Source organism: Rousettus aegyptiacus, unplaced genomic scaffold, assembly GCF_014176215.1.
Source record: "Rousettus aegyptiacus isolate mRouAeg1 unplaced genomic scaffold, mRouAeg1.p scaffold_m13_p_1, whole genome shotgun sequence".
Classification (NCBI taxonomy): Eukaryota; Metazoa; Chordata; class Mammalia; order Chiroptera; family Pteropodidae; genus Rousettus; species Rousettus aegyptiacus.
The window spans coordinates 108,290,289-108,316,106 of record NW_023416284.1 but is presented as its reverse complement, the minus strand read 5'-3'; the positions used below and the strand labels follow the sequence as shown (position 1 = coordinate 108,316,106).

General features: G+C 32.3%; 1 protein-coding gene across 4 annotated transcripts in view; it reads right to left on the bottom strand.

Moving 5' to 3' along the window:
• TINAG (tubulointerstitial nephritis antigen) overlaps window positions 1–25,818 on the bottom strand; it is a 70,846-nt gene that overhangs the window by 6,922 nt on the left and 38,106 nt on the right. For 3 of the 4 annotated variants that reach the window (XM_036218932.1, XM_036218927.1, XM_036218920.1), the window contains one exon: window positions 2,091–2,136. The exons of the other annotated variant lie outside the window; for it this stretch is intronic. In XM_036218932.1, coding sequence (XP_036074825.1) covers window positions 2,091–2,136 — 46 coding nt within the window. The remainder of the gene's footprint in view (window positions 1–2,090; window positions 2,137–25,818) is intronic. 4 annotated transcript variants of the gene reach the window in all.

The following is a 25,818-nucleotide window of genomic DNA, read 5'->3' as shown; positions in this document are numbered from 1 at the left end:
GACTAATGTGTGGTGGTCCAATGCTGTGACATTGGCTATTGATTTTGTTGTATCAGTTAAGAACTCTTTTCTTCTGACCCAAGTGTCTTCATGTAGGTGGACTAACATCTCAGACCTTTCACAATTCTTGACAAAACAGTAAAATAGTTCTTAAATATTTCATATTTTAATTAAACCAATATTAAGTTTTATACAAAATGAAAATAATTTTAATGACATGATTGGATTTATAAATTGTTATCCATTCACTCATTCAATAAATATTGTTTATATTCCTACTATGTACTAGTAATTTTGCACTGCTCTTTGTATACATTGGAAAATAAGACAGATATGATTCTGAATATACAGTTTAGTGGGAAAAAAATCAACCAAAATTTATAATAAAAAATACAATAAATTTTCAGTCTGAGTCTTATATTCCTACCATTTACATGAAATAATGTATCTAAAAGAGTGACACTAGAAAGAAATCCTGCAAATATGCCCATGAATTAATGTTTTCTTTGAAAATGTTTGGTAAGTAGTAAGTTCAGAATTGATAGTAACTACAACAAATATAGTTTAAAAGGATAGTGTACATAAAGAAGTACAAATTAGTAGTTGATAGTTGGGCACGGGGAGCATGGCAGGGGGAATGCAGTTAGCGTTAATATGATGGCTAAGTGGAGGGCCAGGGGAGGGAGAGAGTAATTGGGGGGATCGTTTTATGAACTATATAGATATCTAACCAATGTACTGTATATTTGAAACTAATTTAAATAAACTTATTTTAAAAAATACATATCAAATTTAACTAGCACAGAAAAAAAAAAAGGTAGTGTACATGTGTTGAACAAATGAGTGTGAGTGTGTATATGTTTATTACCCATGAGGCTTTAGGATAAAAATGATGAGGTTGAGGGTAAGAAGATCACAGAGCATTTCCTTTGCACTTATTCATATTTACTCAACACAGTCAAATTCACTCAATAAATACTTACTGAGTGCTTTATGATAAGAACTGTTGTGAAATAAATATATTAAAGAAGTTTTTGGCTCTAAATGTTACATTATTATAAGATTGGATAACTATTCAAATTAATTTAATAAAAATCCCATATAAAAATTTATTTGTAGATATTCAAATAACATATCCTCTTTTATGTGTTATGAATTTTAATTCTTGAATATTAATATTCATTATTGGCTACTTCAAGCTTTATTTTAATAAGAAAAATGATATATAAGAAAGCTGAGTTTAAAAACAAAGAAGCATCATTCTACTTAAAAACATAATGTTTCCATATATCAAGACAGATACAGGTTAAGACCACATACTTGGGTGATTGATTTTTGTGAGTGCCTTGTGGAGAAATCTAATTAACAAGAGTCACTCTGGTAAGTACAAGTACTAATATCTAATGTTTTGTTAGACATTATAGGCTCTCTACTGCATACATTCAAACTCAAATTTCCTGATGAATGTCATTACCTAAATTTTATACTATTTCTGAAAAAAATGTATAATGATGTAAGGACTTGGGACAATTCATCAAACTTTACTGTAATCAACTGAATATTTGAGATAATATATTGTAATCATTTTCAAACTGTTTCTTACATGTAACTTTCTATTAATATTAAAACTAGACATTTTTTTTCTCCATAAAGAAACATGTACATGTTATAATTGGCAAAAGCAAAAACAAAACACTTAACCTTTATATGTAAATAATTGACACAAACATTACAAAGGCATCATCCATAGCGAAATTAATGTAAGAACACAAAATTGATTAACATGTATGACAGAAGTATAACCACTACTTTAAGTTTAATATTGATGATAATATAGAAAACAAGTTTTCCTGTTGATTCTCATTTTGAAAACAAAATACTGGTTTTTAACAATTTAAAATAAGAGGATTTAAGGAAAACATTACTATAATATTAATGATTACAATGAGTTTTATGTTGGAGAAAATACTGACATTGCAAACAATATTATAGTGACTTAGGGTGTGACTTAATGATACAAAGCGTGTGTAAAGACACAGAAGGTTCTAAAATATATACTTCACGGTAGAAATTCAAGTAGAGTTACATACCCAAAATTTTTCTTTTCGTCCCTGGGCTCCCTTCTGTGTGCCCCATCTACAAATAGTAATAATAATAAATATTGGTATGGTTAAAAATGTTTGATTTGCATCTTGATAAAATGTAAATTATTTTCAGGATTGTGTCTTTTCTATTTTCCTTTGCCCCATCCTCTTTTACTATGCAACTGTCAATATTGCCTGACAGAAATGTGCTTGTATAGTTTTCTTTCTGACTATAACATTAATTACTTGCTCAGAATATACTTGTTTACATTCAAATGGTTTGAAATCAAACTTATTGATCAAAGGAGATTCTAAGGCAACCAGGGTATGAAGGTTTTATTTTGTTGTTTTTGTTGTTTTTGTTTTATTTGTTATTCTATTAAAATATAGTTGACATATATATTTGTTTCAAGTAAAACATATGGATTTGATAGATGAATGGATAAAGAAGATGTGAGATTATATATGTATGTATGTATGTATGTGTATACACACACACATATATATACATATGTATGTATGTATGTATGTATGTGTGTGTATATATATATATTATATATATATATAATATATATATATATTACCCAGCCATAAAAAAAATAAAATCTTCCCATTTGTGACAACATGGATGGACCTAGAGAGTATTATGGTAGTGAAATAAATCAGAGAAAGATAAATGCTATATGATTCCACAGAGGTTTCAAAATACTAAATAATGCTTACCTCTTTTATATCTGATTCTCTGAAACTCCACCTACCCTAAATGGCATAAACCAAGAACCTCCAAGACTTGTGATACAAAACATAATGTAAATACAGAAAATTGTTGTAAATAAGAGAATTTATGTAAAAATCTTAATATGTATATATTATTTTATAAACTGGCTATGCACTGAATATGTGTCTATGAAAATGAAATCCTATATTCCTAGTACAGGCACATTTTCAATGTAGCATGTAACAGTTTATTAAGAACCCAAACCTACAATATCTCATTTTATTCTTGACTAAGCCCAATGAGGTAGATATTACTAATGTGTTTTATTTACTAATGAAATAACAAGATTTGTCCAAGATTATAGAGTGGGAAATGTTGAACCAGGACTCCAAATTTCATACCCCTCTTCATATCTTATATTGCTTCTCTTATAGAGTCCACAACTGCTGTGTGTCCTGAACAGCATCAGTTTTATGCTGAGAAAGCAGAGTGATGACCACTTTTACATGATTTATGGATAGTGAGAGTATAGTTTTGTCCACATATCACCCCATCAATTCAGCCCTAATATCCCAAATCCCATCATCCGAGGTCTTTCAAGCTAAATCATGGGGTGCCATTACATAACATTCCTGAAAGAGATACAAATTTGTTCAAATATTTTCAATATGTCAATTTGCAGAAAGTTATTTTTCATAGTGCAGAATAGAACAATGTCATCATGGCATGGAGGTATTGCCTACAAATGAAGATCTTGAGACATTCAAGAAGATACATTAATGCATCTATATCTTTCGGCATCAGAATGAGGGGAAAAAAAGTGGTTAGGAAGGTAGGAAGCTAAAAAACAACTTTTCTTTCTGTTCCTGATAGGAGCTAGGATTGGTAATTACAGTGATTGTCATCTCTCTTATAGTTCTCTGCTGCACACAGGGGCAGAACAGAACACTTTAAGGTTTCAAATATTCTATGTAGATTAATGTGTAAATTCAAACCGATTCAATTTTCCAAACCATTTTTGCAGTGTTATAATTGCATTTACATACTTTTAAATTTTCTAAGAAGTCGTCACCATGGAAAAAATTTACCAGTCACAACATGTGTCCCCAAACTTCAAAGATCATTATGTACTTTTAGTAGATGATATCTGAAACCTCAAGTTACTCATTTCTACTTACTTATCATGGCTATCAAAACAATTTCGAATAGGCTTTATCACTCAGTTAAACTTTATTTCAGATGATCTGGCTACTACTTTAGCTATTTACATAAACTATAAAACACCAGACTGAATCAGGACAGTCAAAGGAACCATTTAACTCCAAAATTATACAGACAGGAGAGAAACCCCATATCTGAGATCTCACCAGACATGGTGAGAAGTTGGGGGCAGTCTTGCTTGAAGCACTAAGGGGACTCCTAAGAAACAACTCCCAGTTAAGAAAGAGGTATTCAGACATGGTAAGCTTGATCCAGTAATTAAGCCTTGATCAAAAGAAAGGAGCAATTAAGAGTATAATTTGTTCTCTATCACACGGATCTGTCCAAACTCAACTCTCACACTGGACTTAGGCAAGTCAAATTTGTTATATTAAAACCTGAAAGATCTATTTTGCTATTTTGCATATTCTATAACACACTTTAATAATACTCAAATAGAGGGTAAGACCAAATGTGGATAAAAGTTTCTTCCCCACTTTATAAGATCTTCAAACTTCTCAGGTTCTAATGCATTGAGGATGGTTCATAGGGAAACAAATATTCAACAGAATATTTATAATAAAATTATACCATGAAATAAGAATTGGATTTATTAACAAGACCATTTTAGATACTCCTGGGGACTCTCAGAAAAATAGAGACAGTGTTTGGGGGCATGAAAATCTCCAATTACATATGGAGTTAAGATTTACCAAAATAATGACTACACATAATTCTATTACCAACAGATCAAAGACTAATTCTAAGAAAACAGAATATTTCCTCACAAAGAAGAGACATTTCAGATTGCAGGTTTATAATTTTTCTTTTTCTAGTACCACAAATAAATTATAAATGAAATAAACTACCTCGGTTTAGAGACACTTAAGTAACATAAACTATCACATTAATTTTTGTTCAATTGCCTATATTTTTCAAATGTTCCTATAAATTTTGATTATCTAAATAATATTTTTAATGATATAATAGACAGTAAATCTATCAACTCTTTGGTGTTGCTGAAAAGTTTTTTCAAGAAGTGTTGCTATTTATTATAACTTTAAGATGCATTATGTAAAATATGTCATTTTTAACCCAGAGAGAACACTACAATTCAAATTATTATAAAAAATCTCAAAATGGGCAGGAAAAAAAGTCTTCAAATAGATGAGGGAAGAAAAATAAAGCAAGGTTGCTGAGTTTGATAGCTTTAGAGATTAGGATGCTTGCGAAAGAAAATTATTTTTTTTTTAAAGGACTTTAACCTTTATGCAAAATTCAGATGGAAAAAAATTATCACATTCACCACAGGAGCTATTGTGCAGTTCCCCTACATTACAGCCTCTGTGTCAAATGGCAAGCAAGATTCATCCATCACAGGATCTTACACATGTACTGTGACCTTCAGTTATCTTTTCTCTCCTCTATCTTCTCTAGACAGTTCTTGAGATGGTAATCAAATATCCCATAGAGTCGCAATGGGGTGTTGTAGAAAAATAGACTTGTGGGTTGTTTTCTAAATATATCATGCACTGAAAGACTGAGAGAAATCACTTTGCCCTAGGTGATTTCCCATTGATATTATAGCAAATTCATGTAATTAAAACCTTTATCTACATTGAAATGAAGGTTAACTGGTACAAAGCAAGAAGACCACTTAATCATTTACATTCATTTTATTATTATTTATAGGAGAGAGCTCTTCTGATCTTTGAAAGGCATTTTTCTCTAACATACGTATATTTCTGAATTATGGTACTGCACTTTTCCTTGCCACTATACCAATAAGCTGGAAATTCTAGATATATGTATATGCTTTCACAACTGTCCTCTTGTAAGTCAACAGCTGTCTTTGAGGACATGAGAATCTTCATTACATTCATATGATCTCTAAACATAACTACACTCTTCTTTACTGCATTTGTACTTCTTCATTTTAAGGACTACTCACAAGCATTTGTTTAAACAGACCAGAACCCTAACCTCAGATTGTCTCCTTGACCTTGCTACTCTAAAACAGGTTATACAAAAGGTTCACAAGCTTGCAAGATCTTAATAATGGCTTTTCTTGTCTCAAGTGATTCTATTGCATATGAAGTTTATACTGTTCTTTAAAATTGTTTCTACCTCATTAAATTATTTCAATTTTTTGTTAAGACCCACTAATGTTTATTTTCTCTCAAAATTTAGTTATATCTTAGAAATGCTGGTACTAAAAAAAATCTGGGCAGATCCTAGCTCATGGACTATATTTCCTGAGGATGCCTGAGACACCTACATTGAGTCTACTCTCACCTCAAGCACATGATCATTTAATCTCTTCCTTCTGGATTCATCTTATGTTCTCACTATTACACTATTCTTTTGCATAATATGAAAATTCTTAGTGGAGAGACCATAAATTCTGCAGAGTAAAGCATGAAAACCCATTAAGGTATGATGTAAGATTTTGCATTGCTAAGATTATGACTGTCTTTATGCATGTTCCCTTTAAAAAGAATGTTATTCTTTACAGATAATTGTGCTAAACAATAGTAGATTTCTTTAAATCCTTTTTTAAGGTATATCTAGATGGCAAAATTATTGGAACTGAATAACTACTTTATATAAGATTTTAAGTTAGAATTTTTTATTCCCTTGGTTTTGATTTTGCCATTGAGGTTCATATATTTAGTAATGATCATAGATAACATGGAAATAAAAGAGAGTTAAGATAAAACTTTTTAAAAGTAATGTTTATATTCCCATAAATAACCCTTTTAAAAGGAAAGCATAGAATCTGTGTACTTCATCCATTTATTTCTGCCTTTTTCAGCAAATACTGTTTTAGTACAAAGAAGATATATCTTTTGTCTTCCAGATACTGGCAATCCAGTGAGAGTGTAGAATTTTAGTCACAATAAATAAGTGCAAAGTTACAGAGAACCAAGAAAACCTCATCTTAGCCTTTTCTAAGAGCAGCAGTTCTCCAGTGTGACTGGAGAATAGCAATGGGAATGGTGAGAAATAAAGTTGGAAAAGCAGTTTTGGTGCAGGCTGTCAAGAGTATTCATGGTTACCCTGCTCAGCATTTACAAAATTGGTAGTAGAGAGTCATCTGAATACAAAAACGTGACAGGATTCAGTCTTTCAGAGGGACAGTTCTGGCCTTAGAATGAGGGATAGGTTCCAGGGGAAGAAAGTTGAAAGAATGAGATAAATGCTGTAGTTAAAGTGAGAAATAATAAAATCTTGAATAAGAATGTAAGACCCACAAAGCAAATATCATTTATTCTTTTTTAATAGCTGTGTCTCCAACACCTAGAATAGAGACTATCACATAGTCGACCCTACATAGATATTTTTGAGCAAGTGAGTTGAAGTACACTGGCAGTGGGAATGAATAGGAAGGCACAGATTTGAGATCTATTTTGAAAATAAAGTGATGGAATTTCTTGGCCAATTTATATTGACAGAAAAGGAGAAGAAAGAGTCAAGGTTAACTCCAGGATTTCAAGGTTGAGTGAGTAGGTACTTCAAATGTGGCATTACATGAGGTGTACTTCACATTACACAGAGTTGTGTTCCAGGTGATCAGGTTGATTTCTCACTGCCTAAAACTGTAATTATAGAGTTGTTTCCTCTTCTTTGAGTTCCCTCTACTAATAGTGGTTCTACATATTAACCTTTAAAGTCATGGCTTTTCAGGATTTCTGACAGTTAAAACCCTATAAGAACCAAGGAAACCTGATTATTAAAAGAAATTGTGAAAGAGCTTTTCTGCAGAGTGAAGAATTCTTCTGCGATGAGAATAATTATTTCCTAAGTCACATGTCAAGAACACATTTGCTTAGAAATCAAGTTCTTTAAAGCAGCAGGTCTCACATCCATCTAAGAATCTGGAATTATAAGTACCCACAAAAAATGTTTTATTTTATATTTGGTTGATGTATTACACTGTAGCAGAATCGTCTAGACCAAAATGTTGCAATGCTTCTCTGATGATTTGTTATTTATGGTGTCCCACACATGCTCAGCAGACTGACAATAGGAATTCAAACTCACGTTTTCTGGGTAGATCAATTCTCTGTTAGTGAATATAAATCCAGACAAATAAAAACAAAGTTTCTAAACAGTGGACATGTAAAAATATATATAGTATAGCCTACTAGAACAGGTGATTTTGGAAGAAAATAAGGAATACATTTAAAAAAAATAAAAAGAATCTGAAGCAGAACTCCAAACTTTCTTATTAAGGAAATGAAAGCTAGATAGTATACGAGTATAAAGAAATCACCAGATAAGCCTCAAGTCAACAACAATGATATGACTACTCTGGACATAGGATATTGCTTTTAAAGGTGAGACTGCAGATAGGCTGTCAGCTGCCTTTACACAAGATTTGAAAGATAACTATAGTAAGAGTAAGGCAGAGATGTGCAGGCTTTTGCTGCTTACAAATGTTCTACCAGAGACACTTAATAAGAAACATATTCGAGTCTAGTGAGTACAGAAGTATTGAATGCGATAGAGAGCTATCAGAAGGTATTAATTAATGCTAGATCAAAGATGACTGAAAATAGACTGCATGGGAAAGCACAATAAAATCAGAGCATTCCCCACACATCCCCCTTCATTTTCAACTGAAACAAAATGTAAATCAAGCCAGGTTCATTAAATTTAAGATCAGATACTTTTATTGATATGTTCTACAAAGGAGCTACCAGTTTTACCATAGATTGGAGAAGCACATGGAGATTTCTAATAGATATTTTTCATTTGGAAATGTTAGAGATAATTGTATACTCCTAATATTAATCATTTAACCAATACTATTTATTGAGTTGCTGACATATCACTTAACCTACACTATCCTACTATTTCAGGAAGCAAAAACATTGTAAGTATAATATCACATGTAATCTGCCCAATAAAAAGGAGAATGGAAAACACTGTCAACATGGTTGTGCCCAGTTTATGCTCTGGTTAGAATGCTCTGTTGTGGAACTGAGAGAACTCTCTCTCTCTGCATTTATTATATCAATAGAATGTACGTTAAGATGTCCACAACCATGCCAAATGTGAGGGGGAGAGAGAGTGCAAGGCTAAAACCAGCCATCATCATCAGTGATAGTTAACTAGAGTAATATCTTATGAAGGTATACTTTAAAGAAAAACTTCAGCACTTTGATGTTAGAAACAGAAATGACTTTTTATCTTTTCATCAAATTTTAGCACTGGAAGGAGAATGAGAGATTATAGTATACTCCAGAAGTTGTCCAACTATGACTCACAGGCTAAATCTGGCCCACCACATGTTTTTTTTTAAATAAAGTTTTATGGAACAGTCAAGCTCATTCATTTACATATTATCATGTCTGCTAATGGCAGAGTTGAATAGTCAAGACTATTGACTCCCGCCTCATCCCCCAAATTAATCCGACTTTTCCAATTTCTTGGCTTCATAGATAAGGCAATTGAGGTCCAAAGAGGTTAAGCAACATTTCAAAATTCTATGGTAAGTGGCTTAATTGGTGCTTGTATTAAGGAGCAATTAATAACATAAGTGATCAAAGGTAGGACTAGGAGAAGTCAAAAATGGGTGGAATCATTTTCAGCTGTGATAAGGGAAGACAGGATGGGCCTTAAATAATTTATAGAAAATGCTAATAGGAAATAAGGACATATCTGAGAAAAGAGCATGAAATAATGCCAGGAGCTACCCTTTGTGCATTCATAAAGAAATCATGAAAGGTTTGGAAAAAGGAGGATTGTAGGCAGCCATAGAAAATAAAGCTGGTGATGGTAAACGAGATGAATTAAAATGGAAAAGTGTGGGTGTTGGAGGCAGGAATAACAGTTTGGCCATTGTAACAATATTCCAATCATGGTTGCATTCATCATATCTAACCATCTCATTTGTATCAAGAAATGTAATGAACATAATTATTATAATCATGAAGATAGAAAAGAATAATATTTAATGCTTTTATTTTGAGGATCAAAATAAATCAAAATTGTCGCTTAACATCACAAGTAATATTCATTCATCATCTGCAAAATTCATTATTCTGCAACCTTTTCCTTTTTATTGTAACATAGACTTGACCTGATCTTCTCTTTGGTCTTATTGAAGTAGTCAGTAATATCCCACGTTTCCATTTAGAGAAAACATTGTAAATTGCCATAGCAACACATGCCTTTTAACAAAATCTCCCAGTTTATTTATTCATCAGAATTGTCACATATATCATACTCCTAGAGCATAAGATAAAAATCTGATCCTAGATTCTAAAATGGTAAGCTTGTATTATATGCTTCCTAAAAATGTACAATGATTATATGCTTTCTAAAATTGTACAAAGTGCTCTCTCTTTCAAGGGACAATCAAGCCACAATGTGACAGAAATAAGTCAGAAGCCACTATACTTCCTACTCCTGATGTCCCCTCCTCTAACCACACATCTCTGGAAATTCACAAACATACAATTTACCTAACTTCTATGTGAATTCTATCATATTTGGAATTTCGATAGGCACTTACCGGAAAAGGCACTAGATTATAAAACAACCCCCCCCCACAAAGAATTTATTAAACTAATTTGGAAGGTAGCACTGTACCTTAACAAAATTCCATTACACAGTCCCCCAAAATCTGAAGTACCTATGGACATTAAAACACATCTCAGCAAGAAAGTATACTTTTCCAATAATTGGAAGCAATTCTTAGCCTTAGTATAACCCATTGCCCCATTCTCTTTTAATATAAGAAATTTATCTATAATCCCCATCCTCAACTGAACCATTTGTTCGTGTACCACATCTTTCTTTGATATTTACCAACTAGGAAATTGTTATTTCCACCCACACTGTATTCACACTATCCAGCAGAATTAAAATGTCTGTGACCAGATTCCTACTACTTATAGAGCTTTCTTGGTACAAATAGAATTATCTTATCTAAGGTTATGAAAACTATATCACATTTACCAAAGAAATTAATCACTTCTCCCACAGTCACATTTCTCCTCCCCTTCTCATCCTTATTCATCCATCTACTTATGTTCTCAAACTACACTGGATCAATTTTTTTAATGGTAATACATTGAAATAATAAGTGTAAAAATATATCATAGATAAGTACTAATTCATGACATAATTAGAATTCACTCCAAGTTATAGTTTTAAAAAATACTTCTGAAAACAGATTTAGAGTAATAAAAAAGTTAAAGAAAGTATGAATTTTTAAAAATTAAAATGTAAAGCGAGTAGCTTACTAGGTGGCAGACACATTGTCTCATTTAATCTTCACAACAAGACAGTGAGGAAAATTTATTATCCCAATATAATAGATAACTGAAATATAGAGAGATTAAATAGCCTGCCTGAGATCACACAGAAAGAAGGGCAGAATCGGCATTTGAACCTAAGCCAAAATCCATGTCCTTTATGCACCACAATGTTGCCTCCAGAATAAAGATTAGCCTTGAACTGCCTTGAAACAAACAAACAAACAAACAAACAAAAGATCTTAGAGAACTTGTGTGTGTGTGGGTGCATGTATACATATGCATGTTTTATAAGCTACCTTTTCATGAATGTCAAGAAGGTGAAGAATTATTTTTAAAATAACACTCCTACCATGCCTTTACCTAAAGAAAAATAAAGCTTATCTTTTTTGCTAAAGTTATGTTTTGTAAAAGGCCAGTTTGTAGTAATGGCAGTTACAGAGTAGAACAGACCTGGTCAGTGTTTGAGATGACAAATCAATGAAAGACCAATGTCAAACAAGAGAAAATAAATGGAGCACAAACTGTCCTGTCAATGTGATTCAGTACTGACAGACAAGGAAACACAATTCAATCGGCGCTGAAAATAAAAGAAAAATAAAACCCATTTATCAGCTTCACTGTTCTCAGGTCCCTTTCCGCCTCCTCTCTTCTGTCTATGAGTTCATCTCAAAGGATCCCAAGAGTCTGTGGAGCCTCCCAGTGGCTTCTTCAGATGATTGATTAATAGTTTCCCATAAGTGTATTAAATCAGTGGGTCTTATTTTATTTATTAAGGCTATCCATGTTATTTATCTCAGTATCTTCAGCACCTAGCAATCATTTCTAAATAAAATTTGTTGAACGTTTGAGTTGAGAATCAATTTGGGGAGCATCTATATTAACTAAATAACTGCATTTTTTTCACTTTCCAATTAAGGTTCAAATATTTTTCAGTCATTCAGTATAAAAGCAAAAGATTATTTTAGCCTTTGTTTAATCTTAACTAATTCTTTTAAAATATTGGTATGAAGAATCTCAAGTATACTCATATAAGAGAAATTAAATTTGACAGGACTCGAGATAGAGATAAAAGTTCTAATATAATTTGCACCCACAATTATAACAACAGGTATAAATGCAAAGATTCAGCGAGAAGAATCAACTTGTTTATTCTTTCTTTCTCTACAGACTTTGATATCACCAAACCCAAAAGGCATTTTTCAAAAACAGTATCTGTTTTATATGACCTCATTAGCAACATTTCACACTGCTAACCATTCCTGCCTTCTTCGAACCCTCTCTCCTATGTCTGTGTGACACCAAGCCTAGTTCTCCTTCTCTATTTCTCAGTTTCCTTTATGATTCTCTGCTTCTCCATTTGACCTTTAAATGTAGGGGGTTTTCAGGTTTCGATCTCTAATCCTTCTTTCCACTTCTATGGCTTAAGCTACCATCCAAATGCTGATCATTTTCAATCGTTTCTCTTTGGACTCATAAAATTCTATGGCTTCACTCAAGAAATATATATATAATTAGTTTTTGACATTGCCATTGAGATGTCTATAGAAATCTCAGACTCAATAAATCTAAATGAAACTCTTGGTTCTTCTACCTCCATCTGCATCTTTTCCACTGTTCAGTAAATGTAATATCTGTGCAACCTGTTGCTCCTGGAAAATACCCAGGACTTACCCTTGACACTTTCCTCTCCAATCACTATCCCATCTTCCCATCCAAAAAATTACCAAATGCTGTTAGTTTTACTTAAAAATATGTCTTGCACTTATTCATATTTAAAACTATCAACCTAGTCCAACTATTAATATTGTGCGATCAGGGCTTCTGACATTAATTTCTTTCTGTTCCACCTTCAACCCCATAAATTCATTCTCTAAAAATCACATATAGCAATCTTTATTAAATATGTGAAATATGAAATTTTCCTGCTGAAAGTCCTTGAAAATTATTTCCTGAAGCTTGAGATGAAGTTCAAAATCTTAACCATAACAAGGCCCTGCAAGCTTTGTCCTACGCCTACTTTATTTCTTTCTTTTCAACTACATTTTCCATACTTGTTTCTCCTAATCCCTTCCTAGTAACCCCCAGACAGTATCTAAAATAGTGAAACATAACATTTAGGGCAACATATCCTTCTAAGGAATGCATGATAATTTACTATGGAACAGTAATATTTGTTCAGTAGTGACAATACAGATTGGCACAGCACCATGTTCCATCTTAGTGCAGTATTGCTTAGGGAGAAGTAGCACTATAGTGTGGCAATGGACCTAGGAGTTGTACACATTAGCACGAACTTTACTTCAGAATGTAGTCTGGGGATTGTATCAAAGACCAAGGAGATAATGAGTGAGGCTAAGAGCAATCTACAGCTCTGTCTGTTGGCAGTCACACAGAGTCGGGATAAATTTCTTCTTGTTCATGGAGGAAGTAAAAGAGGAAAGCACTTTTTAATTTGTTTTTTGGTTTCTCAAGTAAGTCGCTAATAGTTGATTTTCTTTTTTAATTTATCCCAAAATACTTATCATTTTTAAGGGAGCTTTTGAAAACAAGAATATTTATGCTTGGAAAATCAATACATCTGTTATTACAAAAATAGTAAACACTACAAATATTTTAATATTATCTGATTTTATATTATCAAAGTCAAAAAGGAGACACAAAAATATTAGTGTAATTATTAAAAATATTAATGTAAAATGAGAAATTTTACATATTGTATTTTTATCCCTTCTACACTCCCACATAACAACTTTTTAAAAAATAGCATACACATACAGTAATCTCTATGTATATTACACAAGTATAAGCATAAATTAAACAAATACAGCCCATAACTTTTGAGCTAAAACATTGGAATTTTGTCATTACTTTTTTGCTATCTATTTTTAAATATTTTAAATTGTATCAGGAGTAGGAGAATCATGTTGAGTTCATATATATGAAGCACTTAAAACAGAGCTAAGTAATTTAAACACTATACAGATAAGTTGGCAACAACTGTTACTACTTTTATCACCATCATCGTCATTACTATATTATTATTACAATCAACTCACCAACCTCGATAAGTTAATTTCTGGAAAAATAACTTAAGCAAAGAGCTAAAGTCAAACTATGACTATAAAGTAAATTAATAAAGATATAAAATAATTATTACCCTCGAATAGCTTCAAGGTCAGGTAGTATAAAAAAAGATACCTGATAAATAGACTATTTTCTCTATCAACAAACCAAAATTAATTTCCTTTAAAATTTTTATTAATATTAATTATTACTTGATATTATCTTTTTTTACACAAAAAGGCTGGTTTTACTTTCATTTCACTCAAAAATTTTAAATCTATATTCTGTCCAGGTTTCCCCCAGGGAAAATCAAGGAATGGTGTTTAATTAGGTATCTTCAGTTGCCACCCAAGAAACTCTTCCAATTATACTTCTGACAAATAAAAGATATCTTACATTACCTATTTTTTCTCTAAAAGTACTATATAGTCTCTTTACTCACTTTTAAGTAGGTGACAGCATTGAAAGGATCCACATAGTATCATTGAAGCTAAAATTTTCAATTAAATTCAAATTTTGAAAGTTAGCAAATCACAGAATGTAATTTAAAACTCTATTCCTCAGTAAAATTTGTTCTAAAGTCAATTACCAATAGCAAAGCTGGCTTTGCTTGAAAATCTTGAAATAAAATTGCAAAGTTATTTTATAATGTATAAATTTAAAATCTTTGAAAGTATTAGAAAAGAAACGAGTCAATGTCTAAGAAATATTTAAATGATACCATTTGTTTATTATACCCATGATGGTTTTATTTTTCATATAATCAGTTCAATTTTTTTAGATCAGAAGTTTAGCTTTTATTCACAAGAAAGGAATCTGATTAACACTTATAATTTGAGAATGTCATTTAAAATTATTAGCCTATCTTAAAATGTTATAGATTTGGGAAAAAAAATATAACACATCTTAAAGTTGTCAAAGTATATATAATTACAAATATAGCCCATGATTTCCACTTTTGATATGATTGCTAATAGTTAACATTTATTGAATGTTCTCATATATCAAGCATACAAATACTGTCTGCATGATCTCATTTACTCCTTACAAACACCCTTTTATCCCCAGCTTACAAAAGGCTAGACACAACTAACTAAGGCAGCAATAGGTTTTGATAGAGATGTATGTGACTTCGACATGCCTACCCTCAACATTGTATTGTGTCCCAGTGGTTTATCAAATGAGATTAGTAATGAAGTGGCTTGAGCCAAGTATTGATTCTGCAACTACCCAGAATGTAACCTCTGGAAAATCTCTATCACCATGTTTTCTTTTAGGTTATTGAGTAGATAAAATTCATAGTTATTTATTACTTAGGTGGATAAAATATTTTGTTTGAAAAGTGGTAAAATTTTTAATCCACTGAATCGAATGATCATTTTAACATCTATTTTAAATATTATTTACTATTGAAATACTTGAAGCTGGTAACAAAAGTGAAATAAAATAGTTAAGCAGCCAGAGCTTCAACTCGAAAGTTGTATTTCAGAATGTTATAAAGATCTTAGGGTATAGAGAAGAAAAAAAATGTATTACTAAACAAAATTCTCTAAAAAAAACCATTTCTCTAAAAAGAAAAACAAAATAAATTCAGGATACTTAATAGTAGCCTTTAAAAAGTAAAAAACTTCGTTATCTTTTTAAATAGCTAAAACATACTAGTTCTAATTTAAGTAAGTATCATTGGGAAAATAAACAGGAAAAACAATAGGATAAATATTGAATATACGAGAGCAATGAAGCAATGCAAACACCATCTGGTATTAAATTAAGTTGTAGAAACTGAATAACAGATATGAATATTTTGAACAGGACACCCTCGAATAAATATAGAGATAATGGTAATATATAATTATATTATCATAATACAATGACGAGATCATTATAGAGATAATGATGGAATCATAATAAATATATATAAGAATTTAATAAGCAACAACAAAAAAGTACATTTTAAAGAGTACAGGAGGAATGAATTATTCATTGTGTGATCCTGGTTCTTTTACTCAGATTTTGGAAGAAACATTAGATCATCACCGCACATTATTCACCCAACTATCTTTCAGGTGGAATTTTGAATGAATTATTTTAAAAATAGAACTTTAGAATTCTTAAAAGTTTAAAATTAAAAGTTAAATTATTGTCCATGTCAAATTAGGAATTAAAAGTTAAAAGTATTGTCCAGGTCAAAAATCATTAAATTTATAAAAGCCAACAATAAGCTAGGATTTAGTAAATATTATAAAAAGCATTAATGTTTCCAATGTATTATGAGCTCATACATGTCAAGGTTCTAAAAACTAAAATGATTAGAAAAATGAAGAAAGAGTTCACAGTAGAGGAAGAGTTGCAAAGAAATAATTAATATATTCACCTTTTTCTAGGTTCATTTCCTACTATACTCTTCACTTGTACCATCTCTAATGCATCCACACTCTCAGGCAAGGTTTCCCTCCTCTGTGCTTGTATTCACTTTTATCTGATCTATTTCAAAACCAATGACTTACATGATACATTTAAATAAACAAACAGATATATATTACATATATATATACACACATTTATAACACACACACACACACACACACACACACACACACACACACACACACAGATTTTAAACACTTCAGGTCCAGGCAAGTATATGTATGTATTGCCCAGAGCTCAGATCTGTCAGTGTGTCAGGGAAAGGAAGATTCCTTTTCCATTTTGAAAGTTCTTAAGTTTTCCCTACTTGTCTTGTAGCAGTTACTGAATAACTGATCTAGTTTATTGAAATCCTGTTTCTTTTCTTTGATGACAGTTTCTGATCTCAGATTTGTCTCATCTCAAAGTTAAAGGTCTCGGAAACAGAATGCTGAACTGAACTGCTTCCAAATGTGAAAGACTTTATTTGGTCTCTATAGGGAACATTGTTTCACAGGAAATGGGGTAGAGAGGTGTCACATTGACACATCTTGGAACTTTCACTATACACCAAACAATGTTGCTGCAAAGGCATGTAAGTTAATATAGAGATAATGATGGAATGTGAAGCAGACTCAGAAATAGCAAAGCACTCAGTCAGGCCAGGCTCCAAGATAAGTAAATAAAAGAATGCCTTTCTGACTTGATCACCTCTTAGTCTCATTTTTCACTAGATTCTTCCTTGTGCTATACTCAACCCATAATAGGTTCTTCCAATTTCTTAAATATGTCATATTCTCTCACTGTGAGATTGTGCATTTGCTGTGCACTTTTTCTGGAATATCCTCTTCTCTTTCCATATACCTTTTATAATTTCTACTTGCTCTACTAAACTCCACAGCAGGTGCCACCTCTTCCCAGAGTTCTCTCTGGCCCCAGAATTCGAGTAATATGCCTTCCTATATAATGTACATCTTCGCTACTTAGTATAAATTCTGATCCTATTTTTATCTCCACTCTTAAGACATCGTGTATTAGCACCTGTAGATGCCTCTCTCTCCCTCTCCTTCTCTTTGATTGAATTTGATTGAAAACAGAAGAGCATATTATTGGTATTTGTATTCTTAAAGCCTAGCACATATTATATACTTTAAGCAAAAGTCTTTATGTATAGATTAAAGATCTATGGTCCAAGCAAGTGAGAACAGAATTTCAGATGGGGAAAAAAAGGATGTATTTATTCTTACCCTAAGAAAATTTGTATTAAAAGAGAAAATATAATATTTGCTTGTGAAAACCTATGCGGTAAACAGACATTGAGTGGCCCTTGACATTGGACTGTCCTTATACATATATATATAAAGTAGCATTGGTAGAATATTAGTTTTGAAGTCAGAAGGACATGAAAGTTTTCTAAAACATTCTCAGTTTTCTATTTCTGGTAAACTGGAATAATAATTTCATCTTACAAGGATTTTAAGTATCAGAACTGTGTGATAGTACCATCTCAGTGACTGTAGTAGAGCAGTAATTCTCAAAATCTCTCAATGAAGATTCTCTAAAAACAGAACACATAATCACAGAAGGCCTAGGGGATGTGGACCAAATCAGCTCTCCACGCACTCAAAATCTGAGTCTTTTTTTTCCCTTAAATATATGTAAATTTGAAATTTTACTCCAATATTTAGCTCTGATATTTTGATCTGATATTAAAATGTCCCTGCCAAATCTTTTACATTTACCAACCATCTTTGAAATTGGGTAGAGTCATGTGAATGAGTTCTAGCCAAAGGAATGTGAATAGAATGATAAGGATCATTTCTGAGTCAACGCTTTAGAAGAAGTAATTTTAAGAAGCCCTCTTCATGTTCTTCTTCATTTTCAATAGACTAAATGAGATCACAACATATGGCTCTAAGAGATGGCAGAGCAACAAGGTAGAAAGAGCCTGCGGTCCCTGCAACCACGTGGAAGAGAGCCACCCCAAAACTAGGGTTGTCCATCTTGAACTATTATGTGAACAAGAAATAAACTTCTATTAATATATTTAAACTATTAAAGATTTGAAATCTATCTGTTGCAGTAGCTACCACTATTCAAATCAGTATACCCCCCAAAGGAGAAAGAATTAAGCATTTTGCAGTTGGAAGATATCTTAACACCCAAATTAAATGTTTTTATATTGTCTATACTAATTATCACACATGTATTTGCATTTTCTAAAAAAAGTGCAGTTGAAATGTTTATTCAACTGTCTTAGACCTTGCCATGCATTAAAAACCTCTAATTAAAACATCTGCTCAGAATCTATTAATTTGCCCGGGGTTAAACATAACATAGTCTGAAAATTTAAGCTTATTATTCAGTTGTTATTCAGAAAGGAAGAGGTAGAAAAAAGATAAATGGAGAAAAACAAGTGGTGGTCCCAATAAAGCTGTCAAATAATTTGTAATAGCACTAAATAAAGATTTATGCTCCTGGAATTCTTCCTACTTATGATATGTAGAAAATATGAGGAAAATATGTTGGAAACTTAACTCTGAAGCATTATTTTTATATTCTCCTACAGAGCAAGTATCTTTAACTAGATAGATGGATATCAAAGGTTTATGACTACAAAGTAGGCAGTCAATATTACAATACAATTTGGCACTAACATAGTAAATTATGACTTTTAATCCCTCTGTAACACTGTTTTTGTAATTTGTAAAACATCACTTCTTTATTATTATTACTTTTTAAAATAAATAATGATTAAAAATCTAAAAGGTAAAAAAGTAAATTAGAGAATCATAAAATCACTGAGATCAGAATTATCAGATCCTCTAGTCCAAAAATTTTTCTATTTTTTCCAAATCCATCAACCCTCTTTTTTGTATCTTATGTTTTCTGCCCTTTAGCAATAATTATATCAATACTTATATCCTAACCCTTTGTTTTTCTGACTCTTCATTGCACCCATCTGGAAAACTGTCAGTAGGATAAACTCGACTACCCATTGTGCTTTGTGTGCACCCAAGCAGCTGACTGAAACAGCAAAAAGCACACACAAAAGGGCAGGTTTCTCTAAGCAGCACATTCTCCTAAACATCTAGAGGACCTTTGTAAACCCTCTCTATTCTCCTCAAATTTCTGATAATAGAGCCCTCCCACCAACTCCTCCCTCTACAGATAACATTATTTTCTACTTTCTAGTGGTAAGAAAAAGAAGCAATATGATAGGATTTTCCTTAATTTATCACTATATTAAATATTAAAACAATTCATCTTATCTCATCCTCTTTGCCTTTTCTCCTCATACAATAGAGTTGCTACTTAGTCTCTCTCTAAGACCAATCTCTTCACATACTCTGGATCGCAACTCTTCCAGCATTACAGCTTTCTCAAAAACCTTACACTGGCAATAAATAAACAAAACAAAACAAACAAACAAACAAACAAAACGCCTCGCTGGCCCCTTTCTTCCTTTGTAGACTCATCACTTTCTAATCAGCCATTATATATTAGATTTTTTTATGGCTTAATCTCAATCAATCTTTTCCTTTCACTCTGTTCAGTTCTATCTTCAACCTTAATCTCTCCTATGACTTTGAGATCAGTATATGTCTTCTCTGACACCAATCTGCATTTTTATGTATCAAAGGTATCTCAGAATCATCAGGTCTAATATTGAATTCTTTCCCTCTCTTATTGTCCATGTTCTATTCCAAATCTACATCGAGTCTGTCAACTTTTCTCCTTAAATATTTCTTAATACTCATGTCTCCTCAACTCTTCCACCATCTGACCAAATCTCGACTGTTACCTTTTATTTGAATTACTAGGATTTGCCTTTTTATATCACATTGTTTATAGTAAAACCATCTTTAAAAAACACAAAGGAAGATCATGCCACCTTCCTATTTAAAAACTTGAATGACTTCCTTTTTCTCCTAAGATCCTTAACCAAATACTTAACATGCTTGACTAAATTCTGTAAAATGGCCTATAAACCCTTGCCATCTGAGATTCAGCAAACACAGCATTGTGTTCACATAAGGTTTTATATTCTCTGACAACAGGTCATTTACACAATCTGTTCCCTTTGCTTGTTCCTAAACAGCCCATACATCTCAGCTCAGGCCTTTCTTCATTAGGGACATTTCTCGGATTCTAAAGTCTAGATCAAGTATTGTATGCCTTCTTACCATTTTCTACCCTACCTTTGTAAAATGTATCATCATTTTACATTTTATATGTTTTTGTTTAATAGCTAGTTATACTATGAGGTCAAGGACTTTTTTTTTTCTTTTTTCTCACCATGCCTAGTACTCAACACAGTATCAGGAACGTCATGGGTTCTCTTTAATATTTGTTGAATATATAGAAAAAAGAAACTTTGAATTCAGTCTATTTGTACCCAATTTTAAGTCATGTAATAGATTTGCATCAAAGTTCACAGAAATCTCCAACTTGATTTTTAGATAATTTGGTCAAACCATACTTATTGGAAGCATAATCAATTTCTATCACTTTGCAGCATTTTTTACATATTTTGGGGTGTTCAATTTAATTTTTAAAAACTGACAAGTATCATTCATAATCTACTTGAAAAATATTTTATTCTTTAATCAGTTCTCCTTGGACAATTTTAAGTTTGCTTTCCTTTTGGCCTCCATTCCACAATGGTTTTGTCTCTTCTCTCTCTGAGTCACTACACAATATTGTTTATATGTAAAAGTGTTGATACTGTTGATTCTGAACAAACACACAATAAGTTTAATACAGATCGTCTGGCCCTTATAAAACACAATTTTAATTGCCTAATAGCTATAAATCAATTAGTAGAATATAAGTTTGATAAGGACCAGGATCTGTGTCTATTTTGTTCACTAATATATGCCTAGTACCTAAACCAGTACTTGGCACATACAGGTACTCAATAAATGCTTGTTGAATAAATAAACTTTCACATAAAACATTATTATATGATATAAATAATATATTCTAAAATTTTTTTATTATTCTCTGTCGGTGATATATAGACTATATTCTCAATAAAATTTTGTCTCATAAGCAGAAATGACAAAATGAAAAAAAATTAAATGTTTATCCCACTTATTTCTCTTAATTTTCTAAAATTTATAACTGCTAGATTTTTTTCATTTGAATTCTAGTGGTGATTCCCGAAATGCCAACATCGTAATGTTTACAGTCACATGTAAAAGTAATGGCATTCATTTCACTACATCATCAACTTCTAATTTAGGGATTAAAGAAAGCTCAGAACATTTTGCGGACAGGGACACAGGAAGAACTATGACAGATATAGAGATATAGATGAACCAGGACCATAATATAGAGAACACTGGCAAGTACAAAAATCTCAAATACCATATTTTTTAAATTGTAAGGCATACTTTTTCTCTTTACATTTTAATATCTCTAAAATTGAGATCCATCTAACAATCAACAGAATTTCTTAGTTTAGTTGTTAATATTTCTTATTATATAAAATAATGCTATGTCTCAAAATATCTGCCATTTTTAATTCAAAGAAATACTTTTTATAACTATAATATTCATAATAGGAATAAACAGAGGTTTTGGAAAGAGAAGGGAGAGGAGTAAAATAACATCAGGAACAAAACACAACATTATAAGTTTTTATATACCTACTACAATCCTGTCCTTTACATGTACATGAAAATATATAGCTTATCGCCCCATGGTTGGAATCAGTTGTGAATGTGTCTGCCTCATTCCCTAAATTCTTTAAGAGCAGTACTGGATATTAATCCTCCTTGCATTCCTCAGTGCTGGCCACTTGATGGAAGTTTAAATTCATGTATTCAAGTAAGTTAAATATAATAGCTTTGTCTTCTACAGAAAGGGCAGCAAATAGACTTTATTGCGATAAATTTGTAAGGTACTTCATAAGAGTATATTAAAATCTCTGATAAGGGACAGTAACTTACTTGGGCCATTTGATTACTCTCTAATTCACTGATGTATTAATTTTCTACATGCAGTAATTACCAAATCAGGAAATACTAATAGAGAAATTAAAATCTCCTGCTCCAGGCACCTAACAATGCCCTGGTAACATAAACTATTTCTGAAAAATAAACATATTCTCCAAAAATAATTTGCCAGAACTGGCCTTGTTAATTGTCACACGTGTGATATAAATTTATAAAGGTCTGAATTTTCTAGGAGTTTATAAAAGTGAACATACTATTGCAACTGACACACTGAATGTGGAAAACATACTAATAGTGTCAGAATAATTAAATATAAACATATTCATATCTTGTGCAATGACAGCATGAGCAAATTTAGAAGAAGACTTAAAATAACATGACCAGCATGGCTAAATAGGTGGCAGAGATGATAAATGATCAGTTTTAATAAATCAAGGAAGATTCCACATCAGTGTTGGCATTTTAGTGTTCTCTGAATAATAGAAAAATGTATTTTAGTCACCAAGTGTATGGTGGAAAAAAATTTTCAATTAAGGACGTCACTAGGGAAGACAAAAATTGGTAATGAAACATACATAGGAAGGAGAAGTTTAAAAGGAATGGGACTTTCAAACTGAAAAGAAGTGAAATTCAAGTAGAGGTGAATTTTCAATTACGGTGGCAATACAAAGGCATTTTTATTCCAATTTTCTTCCCGAAACATTATTAAACAACTAAGAATTAAGAAAATAAAAATAAAACAAAATACATGTTAAAACCTCAGTACTTTCTTTCTATCTTTAGTGAACCAAGCAAACAGCCAAAATCCCAAATGACAACTTCGAATTAAAACAAACAAACCAAAAAACACATGCACCAAAGCAAGAACAGATACCGAGAAACGACATATGCCACAACTCTTCCCCCTTCACCTCCAGGCCTGAATAAGAAAATATCCTCTGAAAAATATGTAAGATGGTCCAGAAATATTCCCTCAGGATCTTTATAACGAGGGCCATGAGCAGGCGATGGCAACTGGATTGCGCCAGTTCCTCCCCATACCACCCATGAGAATTCTGCTGAAGAAGACATCATGCTGGAAGGACACTGAGTTGCCAAAGTCCTGGAAAAGCCTACAGGGGACAATGGTTGAATGATAAAGCAGGTTGAAGCAAAAAAGAAAGGCATAGAATAGCACATGGCAGCAGAGATACCTGCAAGAGATGCATTGTGAGTCCCACCAAACTCCAGGCTATGCACTAAGGATAGAGGTGATTTGGTGAGCATGGATCCAAGAATTACAAACTTCAATCAAAGCTGAGGAGTGCCTTCGCTCTCTCCTCCAACTTGTCTATTTTTTAACAGATAGCTGCCCCATTTAAAGATGAGTACCAAATGAGAACTAGCATAGAACATGTGCTAAAAGAAATCATTTTTTGAATAGAAAAAGCATTAAATGTATTATGGATTAGCTTGTATTATGTGGTTTGGCTACATAATCAGTGGATAATAAAGACATCTGCTCTGTAGGAGTGACAGACAATACAGAATCAACATATAAAGCTAATTAAATTAAACAGTATGTGAGGAAGTGATAATTGTTATGAAAAAAATTTAATAGATCATGTAAGGGGGATCAGAAGTGCTGAAGGAGAGGGCAGGTAGCAGTATTAAATAAGACAGTCAGGGAAGCTATATGAGCAGATGAGATCTGAGTAAAGACTAGAAACTAAGAAATCAGATGTATGAAAAAAGAGCATTTTAGGCAGAGAAAGACCCTAACGACAAGGTTCCTGAAACATTAAAGGACTACTAGAGCAGGAAAAACAAGGTACAGATAAATAGAACTTAAGATCACAAAGTTGATGAGGGTGTAAGCAGGCAGATAGGGTAGTCCTCAGATCATGCAGGCCTTTGTTGGCCATTGTAAGGACCTTCACTTTTACTCCTAGTAACGAGATCTGACTAATGTTATAAAGGAACAACCTGATTTTTCTGTTGAGAACAGACTGTTGAGGACAAAGGTAAATTCAGGAAGATCTGTTAGACGCTACTTCAGTAATCCATGTACAAAAAAATAGTTAATGCTGGTTCTGGCAAGGGTGATGATAGTTCAGATATTGAAAAGTGGTTGAATTCTGGATAAAAGTTAAAAGAGCCAACAGTTTCTGACATACTGAAAATGAGTTGCAAGGAGAGGAATAAAAGATAATTTCGAAGTTTACAGCTGGAGCACATGAAAGCCTGTTGTTGTCATCATCTAAGATCCCATTCAGCAAGTATAAAGGGAAAAAATCAGGAGTTTGTTTTGGACATGCTAAATTTGAGCCATCTATTTGGTATCCAAGTGTGGATCTTAAGTAGTCTGTGGAATGTATGAATCCAGAGCTCAAGAGAAAGATTTTAGCTGGAGACGTAAGTCCATTTGGTGTCAGGTTTAAACGGTTTTCAAAGCTAGGATGAGCTTAGAGACTGAAGAGTTTAGAGAATGATTGAGCATAGAAGGGAGAAAAGAACCAAGAACTGAGTCTAGGCTAGGGCACTCCAACATTAAATGTATAAAAGTAAAGGAAAATAAAAGAAAAAGAAAAAAACTAGCAAAGAACATTAAAAAGTCACAGCTAGTAAGAGAAAAATAGAAGGAGAAGATGGGCAAGTCTAGAGTCTAACTGATGAATATAGCATTATGGAGGTTATTAATAATCTTAAAATAAGTATTTTTAGGATAAGCAGGGGAAAAATTAAAAAGTGATTGGAGAAGTTTAAAAAAAATAAACAGAGATGGATCAAAGAAAGTAAGTACAGACAAATCCTGCAAGGTGTTTGCTGTTAGAAAAGACCATAAATGGAGTGTGGAGGAAGTGAAGTCAAGAGAAAGTTTTTCTTTACTCCCTCCCTCCCCCCCCCCGTCTCTTTCTTTCTTTTAATAATAGCTGAGAAATAATAGCATGTATATAATGGTAGAAATAATATTCATTATAGAGAAAAAAAGGGGCAATTGCTTCTGCATATTCTTGAATGGTGAAGAGGGATTGGTGTCAACACTATAGCAAGAGGGATTTAGGTAAGAGCACAGATACTTCATCTATGTAATAAGAGGGAACAAAGAGTAGGAAAGAGTGTATGCTGATACA